The 22,607-nt window shown below is 44.5% G+C and overlaps 2 protein-coding genes across 3 annotated transcripts; one reads left to right on the plus strand and one right to left on the minus strand.

Annotated features, from left to right (window-relative positions):
* Positions 1 to 1,527: 1,527 nt before the first annotated feature.
* Positions 1,528 to 5,197, minus strand: LOC108931020 (mid1-interacting protein 1-like). Its single transcript, XM_018746571.2, has 2 exons — positions 4,993 to 5,197; positions 1,528 to 2,763 (listed from the first exon to the last, which is right to left on the minus strand). The coding sequence occupies exon 2, from the start codon at positions 2,699 to 2,701 to the stop codon at positions 2,195 to 2,197; it is 507 nt and encodes a 168-aa protein (XP_018602087.1). The 5' UTR covers positions 2,702 to 2,763; positions 4,993 to 5,197; the 3' UTR covers positions 1,528 to 2,194.
* Positions 5,198 to 9,126: 3,929 nt separating this feature from the next.
* LOC108931023 (sushi repeat-containing protein SRPX2-like) lies at positions 9,127 to 18,468 on the plus strand. 2 transcript variants are annotated; one of them, XM_018746574.1, is made up of 10 exons: positions 9,127 to 9,527; positions 13,706 to 13,777; positions 14,163 to 14,354; positions 14,541 to 14,717; positions 15,598 to 15,724; positions 15,807 to 15,928; positions 16,245 to 16,424; positions 16,867 to 17,000; positions 17,114 to 17,235; positions 17,326 to 18,468. In XM_018746574.1, the coding sequence occupies exons 1-10, from the start codon at positions 9,215 to 9,217 to the stop codon at positions 17,504 to 17,506; spliced, it is 1,620 nt and encodes a 539-aa protein (XP_018602090.1). In that variant the 5' UTR covers positions 9,127 to 9,214; the 3' UTR covers positions 17,507 to 18,468. The 2 variants fall into 2 exon arrangements, with proteins under 2 accessions (XP_018602090.1, XP_018602091.1); XM_018746575.1 differs by having other exon boundaries at positions 17,114 to 17,182; positions 17,326 to 17,509.
* Positions 18,469 to 22,607: the final 4,139 nt, after the last annotated feature.

The raw sequence follows: 22,607 nt of genomic DNA on the forward strand, positions 1-22,607 counted from the left end.
AACCACTAGGGTGACTTATGGGGAAACTAATGTGGTGGCAGTGCTTGGGGTGCCTAGCTGGCTGCCTTGATGGGTGGCCTCTTGAGATTTTTTTTTTTTTTTTTAAAAAAAAAAAAAAATTTAATTTTTTATTTTTGTACTTCTCTGTGGGGGTGTGGTGGCGCAGTGGGTCGAACCACAGTCCTGCTCTCCGGTGGGTCTGGAGTTCGAGTCCCGCTTGGGGTGCCTTGCGACGGACTGGCATCCCGTCCTGGGTGTGTCCCCTCCCCCTCCGGCCTTACGCCCTGTGTTACCGGGTAGGCTCCGGTTCCCCGCGACCCCATATGGGACAAGCGGTTCTGAAAATGTGTGTGTGTACTTCTCTGTGTCAAGCTACATAGAGTTTTCTTGTAAAACCTTCGTTAGGTCTTTAGGATTTCTGTCCCATTTCTGTCATCAGCTGAAAGTTAAAAATCGAAGAGCTCTTAGTCTCGGCCCGAGACGCAAGCTAGTAGACAATAAAAACCACGTGAACTTGTTTCAAGATTTATTAAAACATTGCATGTTAAAAACATCAAATATAGCAAAGAGTATTTTTAACACGGAGTCCAGAAGGAATGGAAAAGCAGCTGTGCGACAGTCTGGCCATACAGAAGGGCCCAGTTTTGCCTTTACCGCGTCCGTGTTTACGGTTACTCACTAAGCGCCGCGAGGAAGTGTAGGAAGACAATGGTGTGTAAGTGGGGTTATTGTTTCATTGTGATTGCTCTTTCCATCAGCAGCATAAATTATGGCTTCTGTCGTTACCTTTGAAATGTACAAAAGAGAAAATCCTGCTGAGGTCACGTGGTGCAGTAGCCTTCACCGGGAGGCTCTTAAAACACAGCAATTAAGGTCTTACAGTTTACACGTTAACGTCAACATGGCAGATTCAAGCAACTTGAGCTTTGTCTTAGTTACTAGGCAGGATGTGACACATTACACAACCGTGTGGCTTCAAGAACCGTCCAGCATTATGTCGAGAACACAAAACTAACCCTACGCCGATCTTACCGTTGGGGGGAAACGTACGTTCAAAGTAAATTTATTACCATTTGTTTGGCTAAGGCTGTAGGGGAAACTAATGGAGCATAGTGGTTAGACTTGCTGTCTTTGGCCCAAAGGTTGGAGGGTCAATTCCCACCTCTGGCTGTAGTACCCTTGAGGAAGGTACTTACGTTAAATGGCTGTAGTAAAATTACCCAGCTATGTAAACTAGATAAATAAATGTAAGTAGTTTAATGTTGTGGGAGGTGTGGTGGTGCAGTGGGTTGGACCAGGTTTGGCTCTCTGGTGGGTCTGGGGTTCAAGTCCCACTTGGGGTGTCTTGCGATGGATTGGCATCCTATCCTGGGTGTGTTCCCTGCCCCCTCCAGCCTTACACCTTGTGTTGCCGGGTTAGGCTCCGGCTCCCCGTGATCCCTATGTGGGACAAGCGGTTTCCGATGATGTGAGTTTAACACTGTAAGTCACTTCGGAGAAAAGCATCAAGGAAATGTAATGACAAAGAAATAAAAATAACATGTCATACTTCTTTATTTCTGGTTTTACACATTTTCAGTGTGAACAGCAGCATTACAGCCACTTCAGAGGGGCAAGTGAATTACATCTCCGTTCATAGACTTCAACAAAAATCAATTCACCAAATTAATGTTCCACCATGAGACAAAAGGGTTTGCAGGCCCACAGCGAACACACCTGCATACCTGTTACCCTAACACGATCTGCTTCGAATGAAATATTTCTTCCTGCAAAATCATACTTTAGTATATGTCACTCAAGTCCACTCAAACTCTTAACAGTTGTAACTTTTGGAATAAGGTCATAAAGTCATAAAGGTCAATGAGATATAGATCCCTGAATAATCTCATGTGGGTTACTTCCTGGTGTGTCCTCGTTTAACCCTGAACCTTTGCATATTTATTCTAAGGGATTTACAGGCTTGACATGCGAAATGTCACGGTCCGGAACAATCGTTGGGCAGGGCCTGCTTGGGCAAGTCTGGCATGACGCAACTTGCATGTTAGTCGCTCTTCTGAGCTCAAGGCCCTTTGTGTGTAGTGAACATGACACGCGAGACACGCTTCGCAACGGCCCACTTCGGCGCGCGGCGCATCTCGCCGACGCAAGACGGCGGAAAGGAACAAGAAACCAAGAGTTCAACCTGAGACCGTGTCTATCTCATGAAGTTGCCTCCGCCAATTTCCCTCTTGTACCGATTGGTGAGGTGGTCTGCTTGTACAGTGAGCTTAGAAAGGACCCCGAAAAGCCCCCGCAGGTGATAATGGAACTGACTCTCCAGGTCCGCGTTGTCTTCGTACGCGGCTGACTCGGCCTCGAGGGGCGGTGCGGGCTCCTCCTGTTTGACAGCCATCTCCAGGAAGCTGGCGCCACCGCTCCTCTCCCTTTTGAGCAACCCCCACTCCATGTCGTTTTTGATGGACTTCAGCAAGAGGTAGTGCTCGTACATGTCCCTCCGCTTCCCCGGGGAGGCGGGATCGGCATTGTCACTGCTGCTGTCCACCACGGGGTCCTGGTTCTCCTGCTCCTCCAGTGGAACATCCCGCAGCAGACTGGGCACCATGATGGTTTCATCCATGTTGTTGGTTGCAGCGATGAAGCGGTTCATCACGTTGAGGAGAGAGTGTTTGTGGCTGGAAAACTCGGGACCGACTTGCATCATGGTGAATCTTGAGAAACGCTTGCTAAAGAAGCCAACGGGTGGGGAACCGGACTGGTGGAGACCTGCAGATTGAAAGGTATCAGTATGAGTGGTAATGTTGCACCATAAAACAGTGTTATCTTATGTACCTTCATGCAAATGACATACAGATTCTGCCATCGAGCAATTAAAGATTAAATGCGTTCCTACTGCTGTATTCTTCCGTCAAAAAAAAAAAAAAAAAAAAAAAACATTAATTTCATGCATTTTCAGACTTCACGTGTCCGACATTCCTCACAGATCACACCTGTAGCATTCCACAAGGTAGCATTCAAACAGTCATATAATTTTACATAAATGCCTTCGTGCGTGGAAGCAGCGATACATCGTCTTGTTAATTCGTAGTTGCTGTCATTTCCACAATTCCATTCACAATTAAGTTTACTTTGCAGAAAACTTTTACATTTGTCATTATTATCTACATTTACGCTTACATTACATTTATTTATTCAGCAGACGCTTTCCTCTAAAGCAACTTCCAGTGAACTCTGTGTAGTGTTACCAGCCCACACACATTATTCACCGTGGTGACTTACACTGCTAGATACACTACATACAGTGGCTCACTCATCCATGCATCAGTGGAACACACTCTCTCTCTGTCACTCACACACTCTGGGGGAACCTGAACAGCATGTCCTTGGAGTGTGGGAGGAAACCAGAGCACCTGGAGGAAATGGTGAGAACGTGCAAGCTCCTACCTATAGAAAAACGTCACACTCAAGATGGCAATACTCAAGTAAGCCTATGATTAAGGGTCTAAATTTAGCTTGAATCAGAAGGCCACTCAGGGATATAAGTTAGAGCTGCACTTCAGGTCCATGTGCATTTAGGTAAAGGCTGTCATGTGTGGAATTATTACAAACTAGCAAGAACTACTAGATATTACTACAATTGATTCCCTGAATATGTGGCACTTTTATTCAAAGGCAATTTTATACATCAACACCTTCTATAAACTATGGTATTTTCAATGGAACAGTAGCAGTAACAGCAGCAGCGGCGATGGGACATAACTGTGAGCTTATGAATCTGTGTCTTTAAGTACCAAACTGCAGTTTGTGTTACGAACAGAGAAATGCAGAAACATCAGAGCCGTGTGAAAGGCAAGCCCAGTTTCCCAGCAGCCCCCGGGCTGTGACCGCTACAGCACAGCACAGCACAATGAGGTACTGTACCAGTGCCAAACAGAGTGCCAAACCCAGTACAACTCTGATACCAACCTCAGTATCAACCCCAGAAACAACCCCAGTACCGAACCCAGTGCCGACTTCAGTACAACTCCAATGCTAATCCGAGCAATAATCCCAGTACCGACTCCAATTCAACTAATACCAACCGCAGCACCTACCCCAATACCAACCGGAGCAGTAAACCCAATACTAACCACAGTACAACCCTAATACCGACTCTAATACTGAGTGTAGTGCAAATCTAATACTGACCCAGTCCCAACTCCAGTACAAATCTAATACTGACCCAGTCCCAACTCCAGTACAAATCTAATACCATTCCCAGTACAAATCTAATACTGACCCAGTCTCAACCCCAGTACAGCTCTAATACCGACCAAGACCCAAACCCAGTTCCCTTTGTCAGCCTCAGTTCTCATCAAAGACAAAATGACTACAAATTAGTAACAAACTGTGGAAAATGTGTCTAGAAATTGTCTATAAAATTAAAGGAGGATGACATAAAGTGAACTTTTTCCTTAATAAATGAGATGGAAATTAAACATCTATTATATCAGTGTCCAGTTGACATCAAACGAAATTCACAGTGAAACAGAGGAGCAGGAACACAAATCCTACGGGTATCATAAAACGATATAAAAGGGGTGATACGCAGCATTCTTTTTTTTTACCATTTATTGCTACAACACTGCAAATGTTCAAATGTTTGAATCAAAGTAATAATAATAATAATAATAATAATAATAATAATAATAATAATAATAAGAAGAAGAAGAAGAAGAAGAAGAAGAAGAAGAAGAAGAAGAAGAAGAAGAAGAAGAAGAGTGACCACTTGTGACCATCACATCACCCATGACATTTTACATGTTCGAATACATTTATGTTTTCCAACCATTTCACAGCCTACAAACCTCCTGATACTTGAGCTTCTAACTGTACACAAATGGTTTTCTCATTTCTCACCAGTCCAATGCTCTTATTATTTTAAGCAGAATCACAGACAGACAGAGCACAGACGCACTGGTTCCAGTACCACAGAGGAAAAAAAGAGGCACCGACCTGAACTGAGCAGCAGCAGCGACGAAGCACTGATCCGTTACACAGTAATCCCTGATGTGTCGCTTTTAGAAAAGGAGGAGCCGTCGGATCACCCCGGCAGCGCTGCTCACGCTTCGTTCCCACAGAAAACGGATCCGCTGATCCCGGCTATTTATACAGGAGCCGATGGAGAGCCACGCGCCGCACCCACGCGCCGCACCCATGGGCCGGAGCCCTTCCACAAAGTCCCTTCGCGGAGGGAGCGAGACGCAGAGCGCCTCTGGCTCGGGGCCATCCCGTCCGCCATCAGCCAATCAAAGAGCAGAAACTGCCAAGTAGTCAAATGAGATGCAAATAAGCCGGTCTGCCTTTCATACTCCGCGGCCCGCCGGTCTCCGCGCTGTCGTCGGGCGACGAAAATGAAGGGGTGTTCGCGTCCCCAGCTCAGCTCTTGAAGTTAAATGTAATGTAACGTGAATACATTTTTTTTTTTTTTTTTTTTTTTTGCTGTAAAATGGTCAAAATGGATGAGTCTTGATAATTTGGTAGGCGACAATTCTAAAATATTCTTTAGAGTGTGGGGGGTGCGGTGGCGCGGTGGCGCAGTGGGTTAGACCGCGGTCCTGTTCTCCCGTGAGTCTGGGGTTCGTGTCCCGCTTGGGGTGCCTTGCGACGGCCTGGCGTCCCGTCCTGAGTGTGTCCCCTCTCCCCTCTGGGCTTACGCCCTGTGTTACCGGGTTGGCTCCGGTTCCCCGTGACCTCGTATAGGACAAGCGGTTCTGAAAGTGTGTATTTAGATTGTAATGAAATAGCAGTTTCAAAATAATAATAAAAAAAGCAATACACAACGCTATTTATCATATCTCTTACACTCCCTTGCATGCCATTTGTATAGAACATACCTGTACATACATACAATGAATGTCTAGGGACTATTTTTGTATATTGGGTAATTCATATTTTTATATATTTTTTATCCTTCATTCACATATTCTATCTTCTCATCTGTCTTGTCACTGTCATCCTGTCTGTGATGTGGAAGTTTCTGTCACCAGGACAAATTCCTTGTATGTGTGAACATACTTGGCAATAAGGAAAGCTCGTTCTGATTCTGATAATTAAAAGTGCATTGGAAACATAACGTGTTCGTGCGAGTAAAGATAAACGGGACCAAGGCGGCAAAGGGCATAACGTCATAAATATTCATAAATATTAATGGATTGTGTTATAATGAATTAGAATAAATTGAAGGACGTCGTTGCGCTAGAGGAGCCGAAAGCTGTTCATCTTCATGTCTGCACTTTGCTGGAAGGTGATTTAACTTTCGCCTAATCTCAGTTGAATACAAGACATTGTAATAAATCAGTTGTTCCAATGCTGTCGAGCACAGCGATGACATTCGGTCAGTTTCCCCGTGTATCTCAATTTATGGGATAATTTAAACCTCAAAACAAATTGTAAATATATCGATTTTTGTTGTTGCTGCTGTTTCAAACCGCCTAGAAATTAAAGGCCATCAAGTTGTGTTGTATGGCGTGTTACTCCAAGCCACCATGTGTTATTTGACCTTGTCGGGCAGGGGCAGGGGCAGGGGCAGGTGCAGGTACACGTACACGTACACACACACACACACACACACACACACACACACACACACACACACACACACCCCTAAGGCCAGTCATTGCAGAAACGGAGCGACGTCACATTCCTTGGGAAACAGCGCCACCTGCCGTACACGCTGAACTCCGAACGGCTCCTTCCTGGGCGAATCCTGGAGGATTTGGGCCGGAGAAGCGCACAGAACTCTGTCGAGACTTCCTGGAGATGTTACCCTATTGTACCTCTCCAATCAGCTGACAAAATGATCAAAAGGGACAAAACCGTTCAAGTTTATATATTTAGGAGTGTTCCTGTCAAAGTCTGTAACTTTTTTCAAGCCCAACCCTAAGTTTTGTGTAAAGGAGTAGTGGTACAACTAGTCTCCTCACACTTGCAGGTTTCTGAACGTGGCATCGGGCCTCTGTGCACAACATGAATAGAATATTGTCCCTATGTTTGTGTGCATTTCATCCAGAATTTCCTTGCATTTGCTTGTTTTATTGTGCCCACACATTTACAGAATGGATGGTAAATTCACACACACATTTTCTGAACTGCTTGTCCCAGTTAGGGTCACGGGGAGCCAGAGCCCAACCTGGCAACACAAGGCATAAGGCTCGGGGGGAGGGAACACACCCAGGACAGGATGCCAGTCTGTCACAAGGCACCCCAAGCAGGACTCGAACCTTAGAACCACTGGAGAGCAGAGCCCAGTCCAACCCACTGCACTACCGCACCTCCCCTTATGGTAAATTCACATTTATTCATTTAGCAGACACTTTTCTCCAAAGCAATTGCCAACAAACTCTATGTAGTGCTATCAGCCCACACTTTATTCATCAGGGTGACTTAAACTGTTAGTACATCACTCATCAGTGGAACACTCTCTCTGTCACTCACACCCTATGGATGAACCTGAATGTATGTCCTTGAACTGTGGTAGGAAACCAGAGCATCTAGAAGAAACCCACACAGACACGGGGAGAACATGCAAACTCCACACAGACTGAATGGGAATCAAACCCACATCCTCTTGCACCACCTAGGTGCTGTAAGACAGCAGCACTACTTGCTGTGCCCATGCCACCCATAGTAGTAGTGGTATTAGTAGTAGCAGGCTAGTAGTAGTAGTAGTATTCTTTATTTGCCTGATCCCTTTGTCCAGTCACATAAAATGTTAGCCTTCTTATAGTGAAACATGTATATTCATGTGCAGCCTGTCTTTCCTTTTCTTTCCAGATCACTGTGACCCTCACAGACACATGGTGAACCGGCAACCTTCACAGAGACCTGGAGTTGGTGTAGAGTTCAAAAGCATCAGTGTAATCCACCGAGCGACACTGCCGTGCTTTACCTTCATCTTTAACCTGCGGCACTCAAAATGTGTTTCTGAAATATGCAGCATTTTTATCTGTGTATCGACCTACTGTAGCGTTGCACTGTAGTGCTGCTCACACTTTTAATTCACACTCTATGTGGATATGTCTTATGCATTATTATAACAACAAATGCACGATTTTTCATGATCCCCATGTCACACTGTGCCACTGCAGCTTTGAGCACTTTCTGGAGTAAACAACGCAGTACAGACAGGCCAACAGGTGCTGCCAGCACCATTCCAGTATCCCAGCTTTCACTCTGGAGCATGAAGACAAGCTGCTGAAAAACAGCTGCAGGATCCAAAGCAAACAGCGCATCCATGTCCAAATATACAGAAAACTAATTTCTGAAACTTGTCACACAGCGGTGGCAGGGTAGCACAGTGAGTAGTGCTGCTATCTTATGGTGCCTGGGTGGTGTGAGAGGATGTGGATTCAATCCCTGCTCAATCTGTGTAGAGTTTGCATGTTCTTGCTGTGTCTGTGTGGGCTTTCTCTGGGTGCTCTGGTTTCCTCCCACAGTCCAAAGATAGGCTGTTCAGGTTCTCCCATAGTGTGTGGGTGACAGAAAGTGTGTGTGTTCAACTGATGTATGGGTGAGTGACCCAGTGTAAGCAGTGTGTCTAGCAGTGTAAGTTACCTTGGTGACTAAGGTGTGTGAGCTGATAACACTATGAGTTCACTGGAAGTCACTTAGAGGAAAGTCTCTGATAAAGGAATAAATGTGTCACAGCTTGTTGAAATAGCACTTTAAGTGCAAGTTAAGTACCCCTATGTTTCCATTTACAGAAATAAGCATAATTTGCGTATGATGTAATCATGAAATTAAAAAGCCTCCACTGAAAGAGAACCGATGAAGGTACATCATGGAATGTGAGCTGTTTGCTGGGACAAGACTTTCAGAGCTGTTTTTTACACATTCATGACATGCTTCCAAACATCCTATCCAAAATGATCTACATTTTGTGAACATCTTGCAGTTTTAAAACCTAATATACCTTATGGAATTGCCATTTTTGTCCAAAATACTCCTGTTAAAAAAGAAGTTTAGCGATTACTGCAAACAAAAAACAGTCACGAGTCTCTTGTAACTACCGCTAAATTGTTTATTTTGGCAAGATCACAGCAAGACTAGACAGCAAGACTAGACATATGACATATGAATCAGCAAAAAATGACTTAAAGGAGGTGCTCACAGTGGCCACTTGTGTGTGTGTGCGTGCGTGTGCGCGCGCGTAAAGCAGCGAGACACACACACCCCCATGCTACTAGCGCGGCTCTTCTTCCACACGACACACACCCGTAAGACATTCATCTCGGCACGACGACTTCACCTTCTCATCGAAACGCTTTCTGTTCCCCGCAAACACGGACATTTAAAGCGCGCAAAGCCCCGCGCCGCCTCCTTCTCCACCTTTCGTTCGCCAGCAGCAGCTGTTCGCCGGCGAGGGAGCGACATCCTCCTCCTCCTCATCATCATCATTATCATCACCACCATCATCATGTCAGCGCTGCTTCTCCTTTTCCCGGCGCTCCAAGGCTTCCTGGTGGCTCCTGTCTGTGGATTTGATGAAGGTAAGAGAAAAAGGGGAACGAAACGAAAGAGAAATGAAATACTGGTATATGAGACACTGCGGGACTCGGATTGTTTTACCACGTTTTGTCCCCGAACGGAGCGCTGCACAGGACAGGTGGCCGGTGACCCGGTCCGGAGTGGGGGGGACAGTGAGGACTGCGAGGAACATGATCATCACCATCATCATGATTCATGTCGCTGAAATGAGAACTAGTCTAGGGGTTTAGTGAGACGAAAGTATTGATTTACCGGTGAAAACTTGTCTCCGCATAAAGCTGATGGACTCACTATCTGGCCGCTGTTCTACTTTGGCTGTCGTGCAGAAGGAAGAGGGAAATACCGCAGAGATCAGGAACACTCTGTATCACACACGCGTGGGAAATACTGCCGAGATCAGTGTGGAACGTGGGGAACTGAGGAGCCGCTGGGGAATACTGTGGTACGGTGAAGAATACTGAGGAATACAATGAGTGAGAAGTAATGATGAACACTGGGGAATAATGATGGATAGTGAAGAAGTGAAGAACATTGATTGATGAATAATGATAAATAGTGAGGAACAGCGAGGAATAGTGAGGAATAATGAGGGACATAGAGGAATGGTGTGGTACAGTGAGAAGTAACAATGAACACTGGGGAATAATGATGAGTGAAGGTGAAGTAGTAAATTGATGAATAATGAGGAATAGTGAGGAACAGCAAGGAATAGTGAGGAATAATGAGGGGCATAGAGTGATGGTGTGATACAGTGAAAAGTAATGATGAACACTGGGGAATGATGATGCGTGAAGGTGAAGTAGTGAAGAAAATTGATGAATAATGAGAAATAGTGAGGAACAGTGAGGAATAATGAGGGGTATAGCAGAATGGTGTGGTACAGTGATGAACACTGGGGAATAATGATGAGTGAAGGTGAAATAGCGAAGAACACTGATGAATAGTGAGGAATAGCATGGGACAGTGGGAAACAGTGAAGAAAACGGAGGAACACGGGAATAATGAGAAATATTGAGGAACACAGCAATTTTGAGGAATGTTGAGGAACACTGAGGAATGCGATGGGACAGTGAGGATTAGTGAGGAACACTGAAATTAGCTACTATCTATTTATTTTATTGATTTTTCATTCACACAAGTAAGTTACTGCTGAGTTGGAAGACATGAGAGAAGCTGTTTGGCGTTGTCTTTATGTTTCCAAACGACGCAAACTATTCCCTGCTTCCTTAGTAAAATAGTGGCATGTTTAACTGCATTGGTTCTACTGCAGTGGAATCAATGACCTTCTGGGAATAAGCATCTAGTCTAGACATCGAGTCATTCTCAGCTATTTATGACCTCTTTCGTGCACCTCAGCCAAGCAACTTATTTATAAATGAAACTTATCGAGTGCCGTGAGTGAAAAAGGTGCCATTGCTGACATGTTAGTGTCTTTTCATTGCCTTTCTGGCTTCCTTTTGATATTCTTCTTCTTGTTCATTCTTAGAAAGGTGACATTAGAGCTCAGATGTAACTCTAATCACCTGCTAATGACTGTTTGTATACCTCTGTTGTGGGAAAGCTGTGATTTGACCCACTTAGCACAGTGATGGGAATACTCTTGTATATGGTACATTACACCAGTGCACTCTAATCCACCACTGAACACGTAACATTTCAGGAGCAACAAAAGTATTACACATCTCCAAACAGAGTCTTTCTGCATCTTTCTCCTTTTACATATTTATTTCTCTGTTTTTTAATGCAGAAAATGAATGTGGGAAAATGAACGAATGCATAAGTAAATGAATGAAGACACAGTCAATAAAAACTGGTTCGTAAAGTGGATGCTCTATTTTTCAAGTAATTTTATATATATTATGAAATTTATTTTTATTGTGTAATCCCAATAAATGAAATAAACTAGAAGTATGTGTCATTTTTCAGTTTTGGCTGCCAATATCAGGTCTAGTAGACTGCTGTATAAGGAGCCTTTTGAAGTAACTTATTGCCTTAAAAAATGCTTAGGAATAAAGTTTTCATGTTAAAATGACAGAGGTACATTATAGTTCCAAATGTAATAACTCCAGTGGAGTATCTAATCAGCACAAGTGTCAAAGTCCATAATACTAATAGTCAGTTGGCAAGTAGCATAATGGTGAAATTTCTGGAGGGGCTCCAGCATTGATCTAAGTACAGTACTTAGTATCAGTTGCTCCAATAAAATGTCCAAATGTATCAATTTATAACAATTTATAAAGATTTTGGCTAACTAAAATAAATTAAATAAGAGATTGATTAGTTTCCTGGGGGGTGCGGTGGCGCAGTGGGTTGGGCCACAGTTCTGCTGTCTGGTGGGTCTGGGGTTTAAGTCCCGCTTGGGGTACCTTGCGATGAACTGGCGTCCTGTCCTGGGTGTGTCCCCTCCCCCTCCGGCCTTACGCCCTGTGTTGCCGGGTAGGCTCCGGTTCCCCGTGACCCCGTATGGGACGAGCGGTTCTGAAAATGTGTGTGTGATTAGTTTCCTGGATTGGGAACAGTGGTGTAACAATCTATCAGAAATTGAGGGACCAAGAAATATCCATAATACCAATGGAGATATTGATTGCAACAAGTTCAGGTTTGCTTGAACACTCGGGACATGGCCTCTTCCCCAAAGTTGTTTTTATGGTTTGACACGTGGTGTAAAATCCCCAAATAGAGCTGAAAAGCAGAAGTTTTTCTTTCACCCAAATGTTGAGACGCAGACAGGACATTCCGCGCATGGAGTACATTCATGACTCACAGGTCTGACACGGAAACTCCTGTTCAATGGCAAATACAACTTCAAGCCCCAAACCTCACTGCTCCAAATTGTGTCACCACCTTGGTATGTTAAAGTCTCCAGAGACTCGTAGTTGCTTGCTAGGTTGTCAGCATTTCCAGAAACCCAGTTAGATCTTCTGGAGGTTCCACTGAGATTACATGGGTGCACATGTGAAAAGCAGGAGTATACCTATTTCTTATTTATCAGGACTCTCAGTGTTCAGCATTTAGATCAGGTTATATCAATAAATATCGATTTGTCCGACAACCTAATTTTGCAAGCTTTGGAGAGCCATAGAATTCAAATTAAAGCTTGGAAGAACAGTCACAACGTGAAACAAAATAAGCAACAATAACAGAGCCCTAACAGAAAAATCACAGAACAGTGATGAGGAGGCAGAAAAGATCAACTGACCCCATGACCACTTTGTTTTCAAATTATGCTCCAGTGGGGGAAATCTATGACTCCCGGTTCCACCACAAAAACAGCTCAGACAGTGATTAGCATGAAAGAGGCTAGTTCTGAATTCTTAAAGTATTATGTCAAGTTTTGCTCAGTGACCACATAGTGCTGCTTTCCGCAGATGTATACAATACGAGCAGTAGCAAGGGGTTCAAATGTTCCGTTAGTTTTCCCCCGGCCATAAAACTCATTCATTCTCCCCCCGATGTGCAGCCTGTGAACAAAACTGAAGTTTCTATGATATGTCACTCAGTAGGATACTTAGGTTTTGTTAAAAAAAAAGAATAAAATGAATGTCAGTGAGTCTAACTTTCCATCTTTCCACTTTCCTCCACAGAGGTTTCAATAAGCTAAACCCCTTGTAGCGCTCGGCGCTTGTGTGAGTCCCAGGTGTTTTGATGTGTTTGTTAGAGGCAGCTAAGCATATATTATTCTTTTCTCTGGGGATTTTTGATGATTCAGGGTACAAGGCATCGGCAACAGAGAGCTGTCTACCTAGGTTATGTGATGTGTAGACTTGACGTTTATGTTCATGCATTAGAGAAGTGTAACTCAAAGAAGTATCTGCAATAATCTGTATTCATTTGAAAATACATTGTTGCAGATACTTTATGGCTAATTTTCGTACTTTTTAAGAATGCTGCTACTGTTGCCCACAATAATGCCGAGTTTCATCTCAATATTTGTTTTGTAACAATTTCAATTATACTAAATTATGAAAGTCAAAATGGCATGAAAACCCTGTATATACATGGCCTATGTCAGTTTTGGATTTTAATTCCAGATCACAAGTATCCATGAAAGGCATGGCTTGAAAACAAATGTGAATGTTTACTCATGTTTTTCTACAAAAGTGTGGTGTGGTCTGGGCCCTTGCCCACAACAATGTTTCGGTCCAACAAGGAATGTTAAGAACAGTCTGGTTTATTTCAGGCTCTGGAGAAGGCTACAGTGAATTCGAACCAGTGGTGCAAATCCATTACACCCCCAAGCTGGACTACAAAAGTAAGTGAGGAAAGGCAAAAGCACTAAGACACTAGAACATGAGCATTTTCCCATGTAACAGCTCAGCAAATTCTATGTACAAAAACACGGGTCATGTTCAGAGAGTATAACTCTGGGAGCGTATGTGTAATCCATACGACCTCATTTCGAAATTATATAACCCATACTGCTCTATCATTGTTGATAGGAAGCTGCAGATTTTGCTCTACACAGTTGACCTTTGTAATCTTCCAAACTGAGTTAGTTTCACTGGAAAGTGGAATTGGCTAGAAGAGTATAACGTACTAAATGTTGGCATGTGAAAATTCAATGTTGCCTGTGCAGCCGGTGGTGAAATGAGAGGTAGAACTGATAGAACCCCTACTGATGGGTGTTTCTGCTGTAGATCCACGCTGGTGCCACACCTTCAGTCTGCAGAACGGGGAGGTGACCTGTCACTCCCCCCTGGGAGGGCACCACCGTAGCACCCTGGGAACACGTTGCAAATTGACCTGTGACCACGGGAGCCAGTTGGTAGGGCCAGCAGCCGTGCAGTGCTTGCCCACCCGACGGTGGTCTGGCATGCCCTACTGTCGTCGTGAGTAGTCTGACTAACTTATTGTATGTCTCCATGTGGTTCTACCTTGGAGTTATGCAGAGAACAGCCCTGTTTTGTGGTTTTGTTCATAACATTTCTGCAAGCATATGTTACACTCAGTAAAATCTTGCATCAGAAATCTTTTGGATTAACTCTCTTTTTTGTGACTCTCTGGTGATTTTGAAGAGATTCGCTGTCACGTGCTGCCTACGATCTACCACGGTACCCTGAGCTGCACCGATGGTGTGCTCGTGGACTCCAGATGTGACTATACATGTGACCCGGGATACCAGATAGAGGGGGACCGCACACGTACTTGCCTCGAGGAGGGCAAATGGAGCGGGACGGAGCCCACTTGTGAAGGTAGAAGGCCTGTTTAAAAACAGACCCAACTGGCGACATCATTTACTTCAAACAGCATGTTTTGGCAATGCTGGATATTTATCTCGCAGTGGAGTTCAAAAACTTCTTTAGCAAATTCCATGTCTACTTACAAAGGGGTTAAGTTTGGAGAGCAGGAGACACAAAGTCCGTTTTTTTCCAAAGTGGACTTTAGTCAGTACAGGATTGTAAGAGATGAGGCAGGAGACAAGAGGTGCAGTTGCCCGTTGATGAGGGCTTTAAATTGCCCTTAGAGCAAGGAGAAGGAAGGGGATGGAAAAGGGGGACCAGGGAACAGGTAAGATGAGGTTTCGTGCGGGTCAGGGGGGCTGGGAGAGTCGTCTCTGGGATCGGGTTCGAGCTCGGGTTCTTCTCTGTCTCGTTCTCCTCCTCGATCTCTTCTCTCTACTGCTGGGCACCGGGGAAGAAATAGGGAGTGCAGTCAACTCCAGCTGTGGCTGCTTTGCCCCCGTCTCCGCCCCCTCCCCGGGCCGCTTCGGCAGGCTACAAGGATATTCATATAAAAGTGCAGAAAAAGGTAGCATAGCCATTTCCTTGAAAGTTTTTCCGACCCAGAACAGGCTCGTTTACCTCAACATTACGCAGTCTTTCCAATAGTTGTAATATAGCAGTTCCAGCCTCCGAGCGTTTCGTCAAGGTCCCCTTCTCTCTCCAGCACTGTCTTGGGTTCAGTTTTACTCCCCGATGTTCTCTTACCATTTAAAAAGCTACAGTTCTAGTTTGGTGATCGAGTGATGTACTAAGTCTCAACACTACATGTCTATGTCTTCCCGAGTTTGTATCTTTCACCAAAGAATAAAATGTTGAGTTCTATACCAAATAAGAATCCATGTGATTGCAGACCATGACCCGCCAATGATTAAGTGCCCTCGATCCCGAGTCAAGATTGCAGCACCGGGAAAGCTGACAGTCAAAGTGACCTGGGAACCTCCAGTTGTCAAGGATACCGCAGACACCAGGCTGACTGGGTACAAGTGTGGTTATTTTTTTCCATTCAGTCTTTTGAGGGAAGAGTTTTTGAGATGTGGATAATTATCAGTCTTTTTGTAGTGTGACACTGATGGGTCAGGAGCCAGGTTCAGACTTCAAGGAGGGGATCCATGTCATCCGTTATAAAGTGTACGACCAGGCCAGGAACAAGGCGACCTGCAAGTTCATCATCCGAGTGGAAGGTAGGCCAAGGACAAGGGAGGTGATTTAAAAAGCAAATCAAACATTCCTGTACGGAAAACATATCAAGCTCACGCCTGCAGTGCTGTTAAAAGCTGTTTTAATGCAGTGTGTATTAAGAAGACAGGATTATGGCCATGATATATGGGCAGCCAGTTATAAATCTGCTTCTCGTCTTGTTAACGTTCTCTTGTGTCCTTGTGGTAGAACTGTCCAGGTATTACCAGTGCCAATGCTCAGCATTGCATAAAAGATAAGCTGAGCTAACCTCCTTTGAACCGTAGCATATGGATGCTCACGTCCTCCCCCCGTTTCCAGTTCGGAGGTGTCCGATCCTTAAGGCGCCGCTCCACGGGTACCTCAGATGTGACTCAGGCGGGAACAACTACGGGGCCGTGTGCGAGCACCTCTGCGACGGGGGCTATGAGCGGAGGGGTCCCGCCACCCGGGTGTGCCAGTTCAACCGCAGCTGGTCAGGGTCTCCTCTGACTTGCGTCAGTAAGTGCGTGTTGCTAATGCTGACGCGGAACATTCCGGCTGATCCAGCCTCATGTCGTTAGGGCCCCCGCTATCAAAGGGCTGCAGTCATCCGGCCTGAGAGGGTGATTTGGTACTAATGAACTTTCAGAGGAAGAGCTGTGGTCACCTTTCACAGCCTGCATCCTTCCCTTTTTTCAGATTTCATAGAAATCAGTAAAAAGATTGCTTAATAATGTATTAGTTAATGGTTTACTAAGATTTAATGATAACGTGACCTTTGTTGATATTAATAAACCTTTGCTAAAGAAATATTTGGTAAGGAACCAGTGTCTTTGTTATTTTACCAAGTTTAGTAAAAGAAACCTTCAAGTTTTACTTGGAAGTCTAATGAATCTGAATCGTGAGATGTTATGGGAAACGAGAGCACTCAGGCAGCTCAGAGACACACTTACCTTGGCAGCGATGGAGATAAACACAGACGTCCGAACAGCTGCTGCACTGCTGGACCAGTTCTATGAGAAGAGGAGGCTACTCGTCGTTTCCACACCTGACAACTCCAACCAGTATTATAAGCTGCAGAACATTATGCTGCAGGTAGGTGCATCCCGCCTGGTTGTACCATGAGCCACATGTTCTACTGGTGATGAAGGCCAAAGCTGGACTTGATGAAGGCCTTCACTACAACTTTGCTTTGTGTTACTATACAGAAAGCCAGCTGCGGCCTTGACCTGCGGCAGGTGACGGTGATCGAGCTGCTGGGAAGTCCTCCTCGAGAGGTGGGCCGCATCAAGGACCGGCAGCTGGACGATCATGTCATCGAGGAGCTTAGGTTTGGTGAAACCCACTGGTGCCTAAATGGCCACGTCTGTTCTTTCTTGCCCCCTCTGATGTTGCGGAAATGTCACATTGCTGCTTACAGGCAGGTCCTCCGGATCTCCAGGTCCTACTTCAGTCTGGTGCTGTTGGACGAGTACGGGGTCGATCGCGAACGCTTCATTGCGCCCACCGCCGCAGATGAGCTCTACTACTACCTTGACACCTACATCCTGAGTGAAGAGGAGCGGGAGCGTTTGGAAAAGCAGAGGGACTACTGCGAGTAAGCTGCTGGCTGCCTGAGCCAGATGCCAGCCAGCTGAAAACCGAGGTCCACAGAGCGCTGTATAAAATGGATAAGGTGCAGAAAGGCATCATCCCAGGACGACGTTGATGACGAACGTTCACTGACAGCCAGCGTGTGTTTCCAAGGGCCCAAGTGCTCATCCAGCGGCTGTAAAATGACCTCGAGGGTGGGCGTGGCAAAGAGTGGACAATTTCCATTTCGAAATCAAAGCACACGAATAGCAGCTAACAGCAGCAGTTAGGCTGAATTTAAAATAATTGGAGAAAATGTTGGCAATAACAGGGATTTAGGCAGATTGCATTGTGCCGCAGAAAATTCTCTGTAGGGCTTGAAAGTGGAGGGATTGCCTTAGAGCTCAGTGTTAGAGCAGGTTTACAGAGGATCTGTCTGTCCCATGGAGATTTGCTTTCATGTAGAGCCTTATTATGCAAATGCTTGCACAACCTTTTTGTAAAAAGAGAAAAGTGCAATCTCAAATCCCCGACAATCCAGGAAAAAGAGAAATGTCATTTAAATGCATTAAAACTTTGATAGAGAATTTCAAAAAAACCAGTCTTTAAAAAGTCCTACTTTCTGTCACAGGTCACAGAGAGACAGACACACTGTGGTTTAATAGCTGCACGTATATAGAACTTAAAGAGGGAAAAAGTTACAGAGACAAAACTGAAATATTACAACTTAATTTTAGACAGCCATGTCATAGAAACTAATTCTACTATAAAAGCGAAAGCCTCAGCAAACAAATTTACCAGGCTTTGAATTATGGTGTCAAATCAATAACATCATATTTTGCATTACTACTAATTTTTATGCTGAATTAATGGTTTTTATGAATCATTTATATTAATTCATAACCCTTCAGATATTGTTTTAAATAGAGATATGAAAAGACTTGTCACATTCCTTTATGCTTGTCTTATTTTTTAAGGAAAAAAGTTTCCCCCCCCCCGTTAGCCTAGCATTTGCAATTCAAGAATGTGCCAGAGCGCTACTGGATATCCAGTCAACCGCTCATTGCTGTTTAACAACGTCCCCATCATCTCTGTTCACCTTTCACAGTTCCTGGAAAAATTTTGGTTCATTTATGAGTGTGAGAAGGTCACGGTCTCATCCTGTTTTGCAGACCGTGACCATATCAAGTGTGAGACTCATTTCTGTGGCTGCAAATGTGCAGTTTAGATGGTTGCAAGGATAGATCGAGCCTCCAGGAGATGTTCCCATAGCTCCTCTCTTCCCTGGTTGTCCAGACAGTTATTGCCCTCATCTGCTGCACGCCAAATTGTGGTCATAGCTGGAATTCCGGTGCACCTTAAAAGGTCTTCTTTTGGTCAATACAAATGGATTGGGGTGTGGGACTACAGTGGTGTGTAGTGTCTCTACAAGCAAGGTCACAGCAGGTGAAATCAGCTCTCCTCTAGACTGTCTTTCTCATCCTCTGTCAAAGGACCCTGATGCATCTCCTGCCCTCATTGTCTGTTTCCAGCACCTTTGATCAGCATGTGTGGTTCTGCCTTCCTGGCTCTCAAATGAAAGTCTCCGTCTGTTCCTGGGTCAAGCACCAGGAGGAGCTGCCTTCACTATGGAGTAGTTAGCCAGTCTTGAGCGTCAAGTTCAGCTCGATTTCTTAATGAACATGTTCCTGTTTTGTCTGCCGAGCAAAACAATGATTGCGGCACGGTGGCACAGAGCGGAGCGTTGCCTCCTCGCAACGCCTGGGTGGTGCGGAAGGACATGGGGACATTTCATCCCTGCTTAGTCTGTGTGAAGTTTACATGTTCCCTCTTCTCCAGATTGCCCTTAGTATGTGAATGGGAATGTCTGTGTGTGTGGCTACCCTGTGACAGACTGTTGTCCCATTCGGGGTGTAACCCCCTACGCCTTGTGCTCAGTGCTTCCAGGATAGGCTCCAGATCACCATGACTCTGATCAAGACAAAGTGGTTACTGAAATTAGATGGGCGGTAAACCAACAACTGCGTTGGGCTTCAAAATGTGATAGAGACTGTAGTTCGGAGGCAGCCGATTCTTTCCCATCAGTCGCTGCTGTCTCATAGTAGATGGAGTTCCCTGTCAAGTCTTGCTGTTCGAGACATGTTGCTCTTCACTAGCAAAAAAGCAGGAGGTAACGTTTCAGTAGAAGATTTTGATGTGTAGGAGGCACAAATCATCTCAAATAACTGTTTTGCACATAATTCAGCTGAATTACAGGACAGTTTGATCGCTCGTAAATAAAAACTGGAAATACTTTCCAGTATTACTCTAAAGAAGTATAATTCAGTCAAAATATGCATCTCAAAGATTTCAAGACCCTCCAAGTAGCAGGCAGCAGGATAAGAAGGCCCACATGTCTAAAGAGAAACTAAAGCCACACTGGGACTCATCAGTTTATCACACAGACAAACATTAGAGCAAGAGGCCAATTCCAGGGCATGAATCCAACAAGTCCTTTGACCTTTAAACACAACTTCTCTATTCCATTGTGTCCCTCTATCTTCTCCTTTCTGGACATCCATCTGCTTATCTGGGTCCATAGTAGGGGTTTGTATCCAGACAAGGAAGAGCAGACCAGACCAGACCTCAGCCCTGGGGTAATACTAGCAGTAATGAACTGTTGTTCAGCTGCACCTCAAGGGAAGATTTGCTTTTGATAGAGAGCACAGTTACACACTGCTGCAAGCTCCTTGTTATACAGGAAGGCAATTTTACCCAAACAATTTAGGGCAAATAGGTTGCTTAAGGGTTCTGCTGCTAAAGGTGGATTCAAACCTGCAACTTTTGGGTCCAAAGGCAGCAGCTTTAACCCCTCTACTACCAGCTGTACCTTCCTTTAGAGTATCCATCCATCCAGTAACCTCTTATTCAGTGTAGGGTGGTCATCATCTGATGTCCATTGTAGAAATGGGTATGAGGCAGGGGATGTAAGGGTGGTCGATGTTTTTAAATCTGAAGGTTGCAGGTTCAAATCCCACCTGCTGCTGCAGTGTCCTTAAGCAAAGTTCTTATTTTAAGTGGGCCAGGATCAAAAAAACACTTCAAAAAATGAATAAATCACTCTAAGTATCGTAATCTACTGTAAGTCAGCAAAGTGTGATCTGAAAAAGAGGCTCCTGTGGGATTTGTTGTCTGGGTGTCAGTGACTGAATATCACGTATTGGTGAGTGCAGTCTGGCACAAGGCCACCGCAAACCTCTGGCACTGATGTTAACACTGGCGACTGCAGACCCTGGGCTGTGTGCAGTTGCACTATGGGAATCGTGCTCTCTTCCATACAGTCACGTTCATTTTCCGTCCCTCTGGCCTTGGAGCCACATGATATCATCAGATGTTACTGTTTTCGGCCAGTATTTTCCAAACCACAAATTCACTTGAAGTAATGACTCTAAACTGAATACTCTGTATGTGTGTGTAAATGAGTGTGTGACTGCCATGTGATGGGCTGGCATCCCACCGAGGGTGTAAATTTTGCTTCAGCTAATGTGTCTCTCCAAACTGACAAACACATCTGTTCTGCTTCTTTACATACAAGTACTTAAATGTTTGCAATTAATAAATTAATTAATAACAGCTCCTGGGAGATGTAGGAGCACGTGGGTTCGAGCCCCGCTCTGTCTGGAGTTTGCATGTTCTGCCCATGTTTGTGTGGGTTTCCTCCGGGTGCTCTGGTTTCCTCCCACAGTCCAAAGACATGCTGTTCAGGTTCACCAGTGGTGTGTGAGTGACAGAGAGAGTGTGTTCCACTGATGTATGGATGAGTGACCCAGCGTAGTAGTGTATCCAGCAGTGTAAGTTACCTTGGTGAATAAGGTGTGTGGGCTCATAACATTACATAGAGTTCATTGGAAGTTGCTTTGGAGGAAAGTGTCTGCTAAATATGTAAATGTTGACGTAATTTAGATTTTATAATGAAAACAGAAATTGTCTCTCACACATTCACTTTTGTTAATTGCATGTCTATGTCAGGGTTGTGGTAGGCTGGAGGAATTGGGCGTGGGTCAGAGTACACCCCAGATGAGACACGAGACCATCGCAGAGCAGTTACATACACTCTTTCACTCACGCAGTCACACTAACTTAACACAGAGTCACCAATCTACCTGAAACACATGTCTTTGGATGGTGGGAGGAAACCAGAGCATCCAGAGGGAATATGCAAACACAAAGAAAACGAGAGAATAAAAATATATAATAGTTGTGCAGTAGATAGCATATTGATTAGAGCTGCTGCCTTGCAATTATTTGACTCCCACCTGTAAAGGAACAGTAAATAGAAAAGAGCTGCAACAATTTAAATTTTAATTCAAGGCTGTACACCAGAATACGTATTTCTAGTATAAAGGTGCTGAATATGAGAATTGTTTCCTGCAGGAGGCAATAATTACTGGCCATTCATTCTGCAGTTACAGCCAGGTTCCAAAACAGTGACTTATCGAGCTGCTTTTCAGGGAGGTCCCGTAATGAAAAGCAGCCCCTGGTCTGTATTGACTGCTGTCTCGTTTTGCTTAGATGGATTTCCTGCAATACATTTACCTGATGCTTTTCTCCAAAGTGACTTACAGTATTAAGCTACTTACAATTATTTATCCATTTATACAGCTGGTTAATTTTACTGGATGAATACCTTGATCAAGGTTCCTATAGATAAGACTCAAACGTGCAACCTTTGGGTCAAAAGGCAGCACCCCTAACCACTACACTACTAGCAGCCACAATAATACAGTCAGAATGACACTGTATATTATTCTGCAACAATACGCTTATGCAGAAAAGCAGCATGACTTGCTTATAACCCTTCTGTGGAGATCCAACCGCCACCAGCGCTGGAAATATACAGAACAATGCCCCAATACCACAGTAAAATTACATTCTATTATTTTCAAAATGATCATTATCTAGATGTGGATTTTGGTTAAACTTCATGCATTATGTTGCAATATGGTCAAATCAAAGCAACCAAAGATGGTTGCAAAGCATTGATTCAGCAATAGGAAATCGGGCAGTAAAACCGAGCGCTGGTTTAAGAGAAAAAAACAAATAATGTAGCGCAGATGGACAGAGCACATGTCTGAGCGCCCACAGCGTGTG

The sequence above is a fragment of the Scleropages formosus genome, chromosome 14 (assembly GCF_900964775.1).
Source record: "Scleropages formosus chromosome 14, fSclFor1.1, whole genome shotgun sequence".
Classification (NCBI taxonomy): Eukaryota; Metazoa; Chordata; class Actinopteri; order Osteoglossiformes; family Osteoglossidae; genus Scleropages; species Scleropages formosus.

Excerpts from the sequence above, each read along its gene's own strand:
- LOC108931020 (XM_018746571.2), bottom strand. The coding sequence starts at position 2,701 with ATGATGCAAGTCGGTCCCGAGTTTTCCAGCCACAAACACTCTCTCCTC.
- LOC108931023 (XM_018746574.1), top strand. The coding sequence starts at position 9,215 with ATGCTACTAGCGCGGCTCTTCTTCCACACGACACACACCCGTAAGACA. Across the intron at positions 14,355-14,540 it reads TGGCATGCCCTACTGTCGTC|AGATTCGCTGTCACGTGCTG; the intron begins GTGAGTAGTCTG and ends GTGATTTTGAAG. Across the intron at positions 17,236-17,325 it reads CATGTCATCGAGGAGCTTAG|GCAGGTCCTCCGGATCTCCA; the intron begins GTTTGGTGAAAC and ends TGCTGCTTACAG.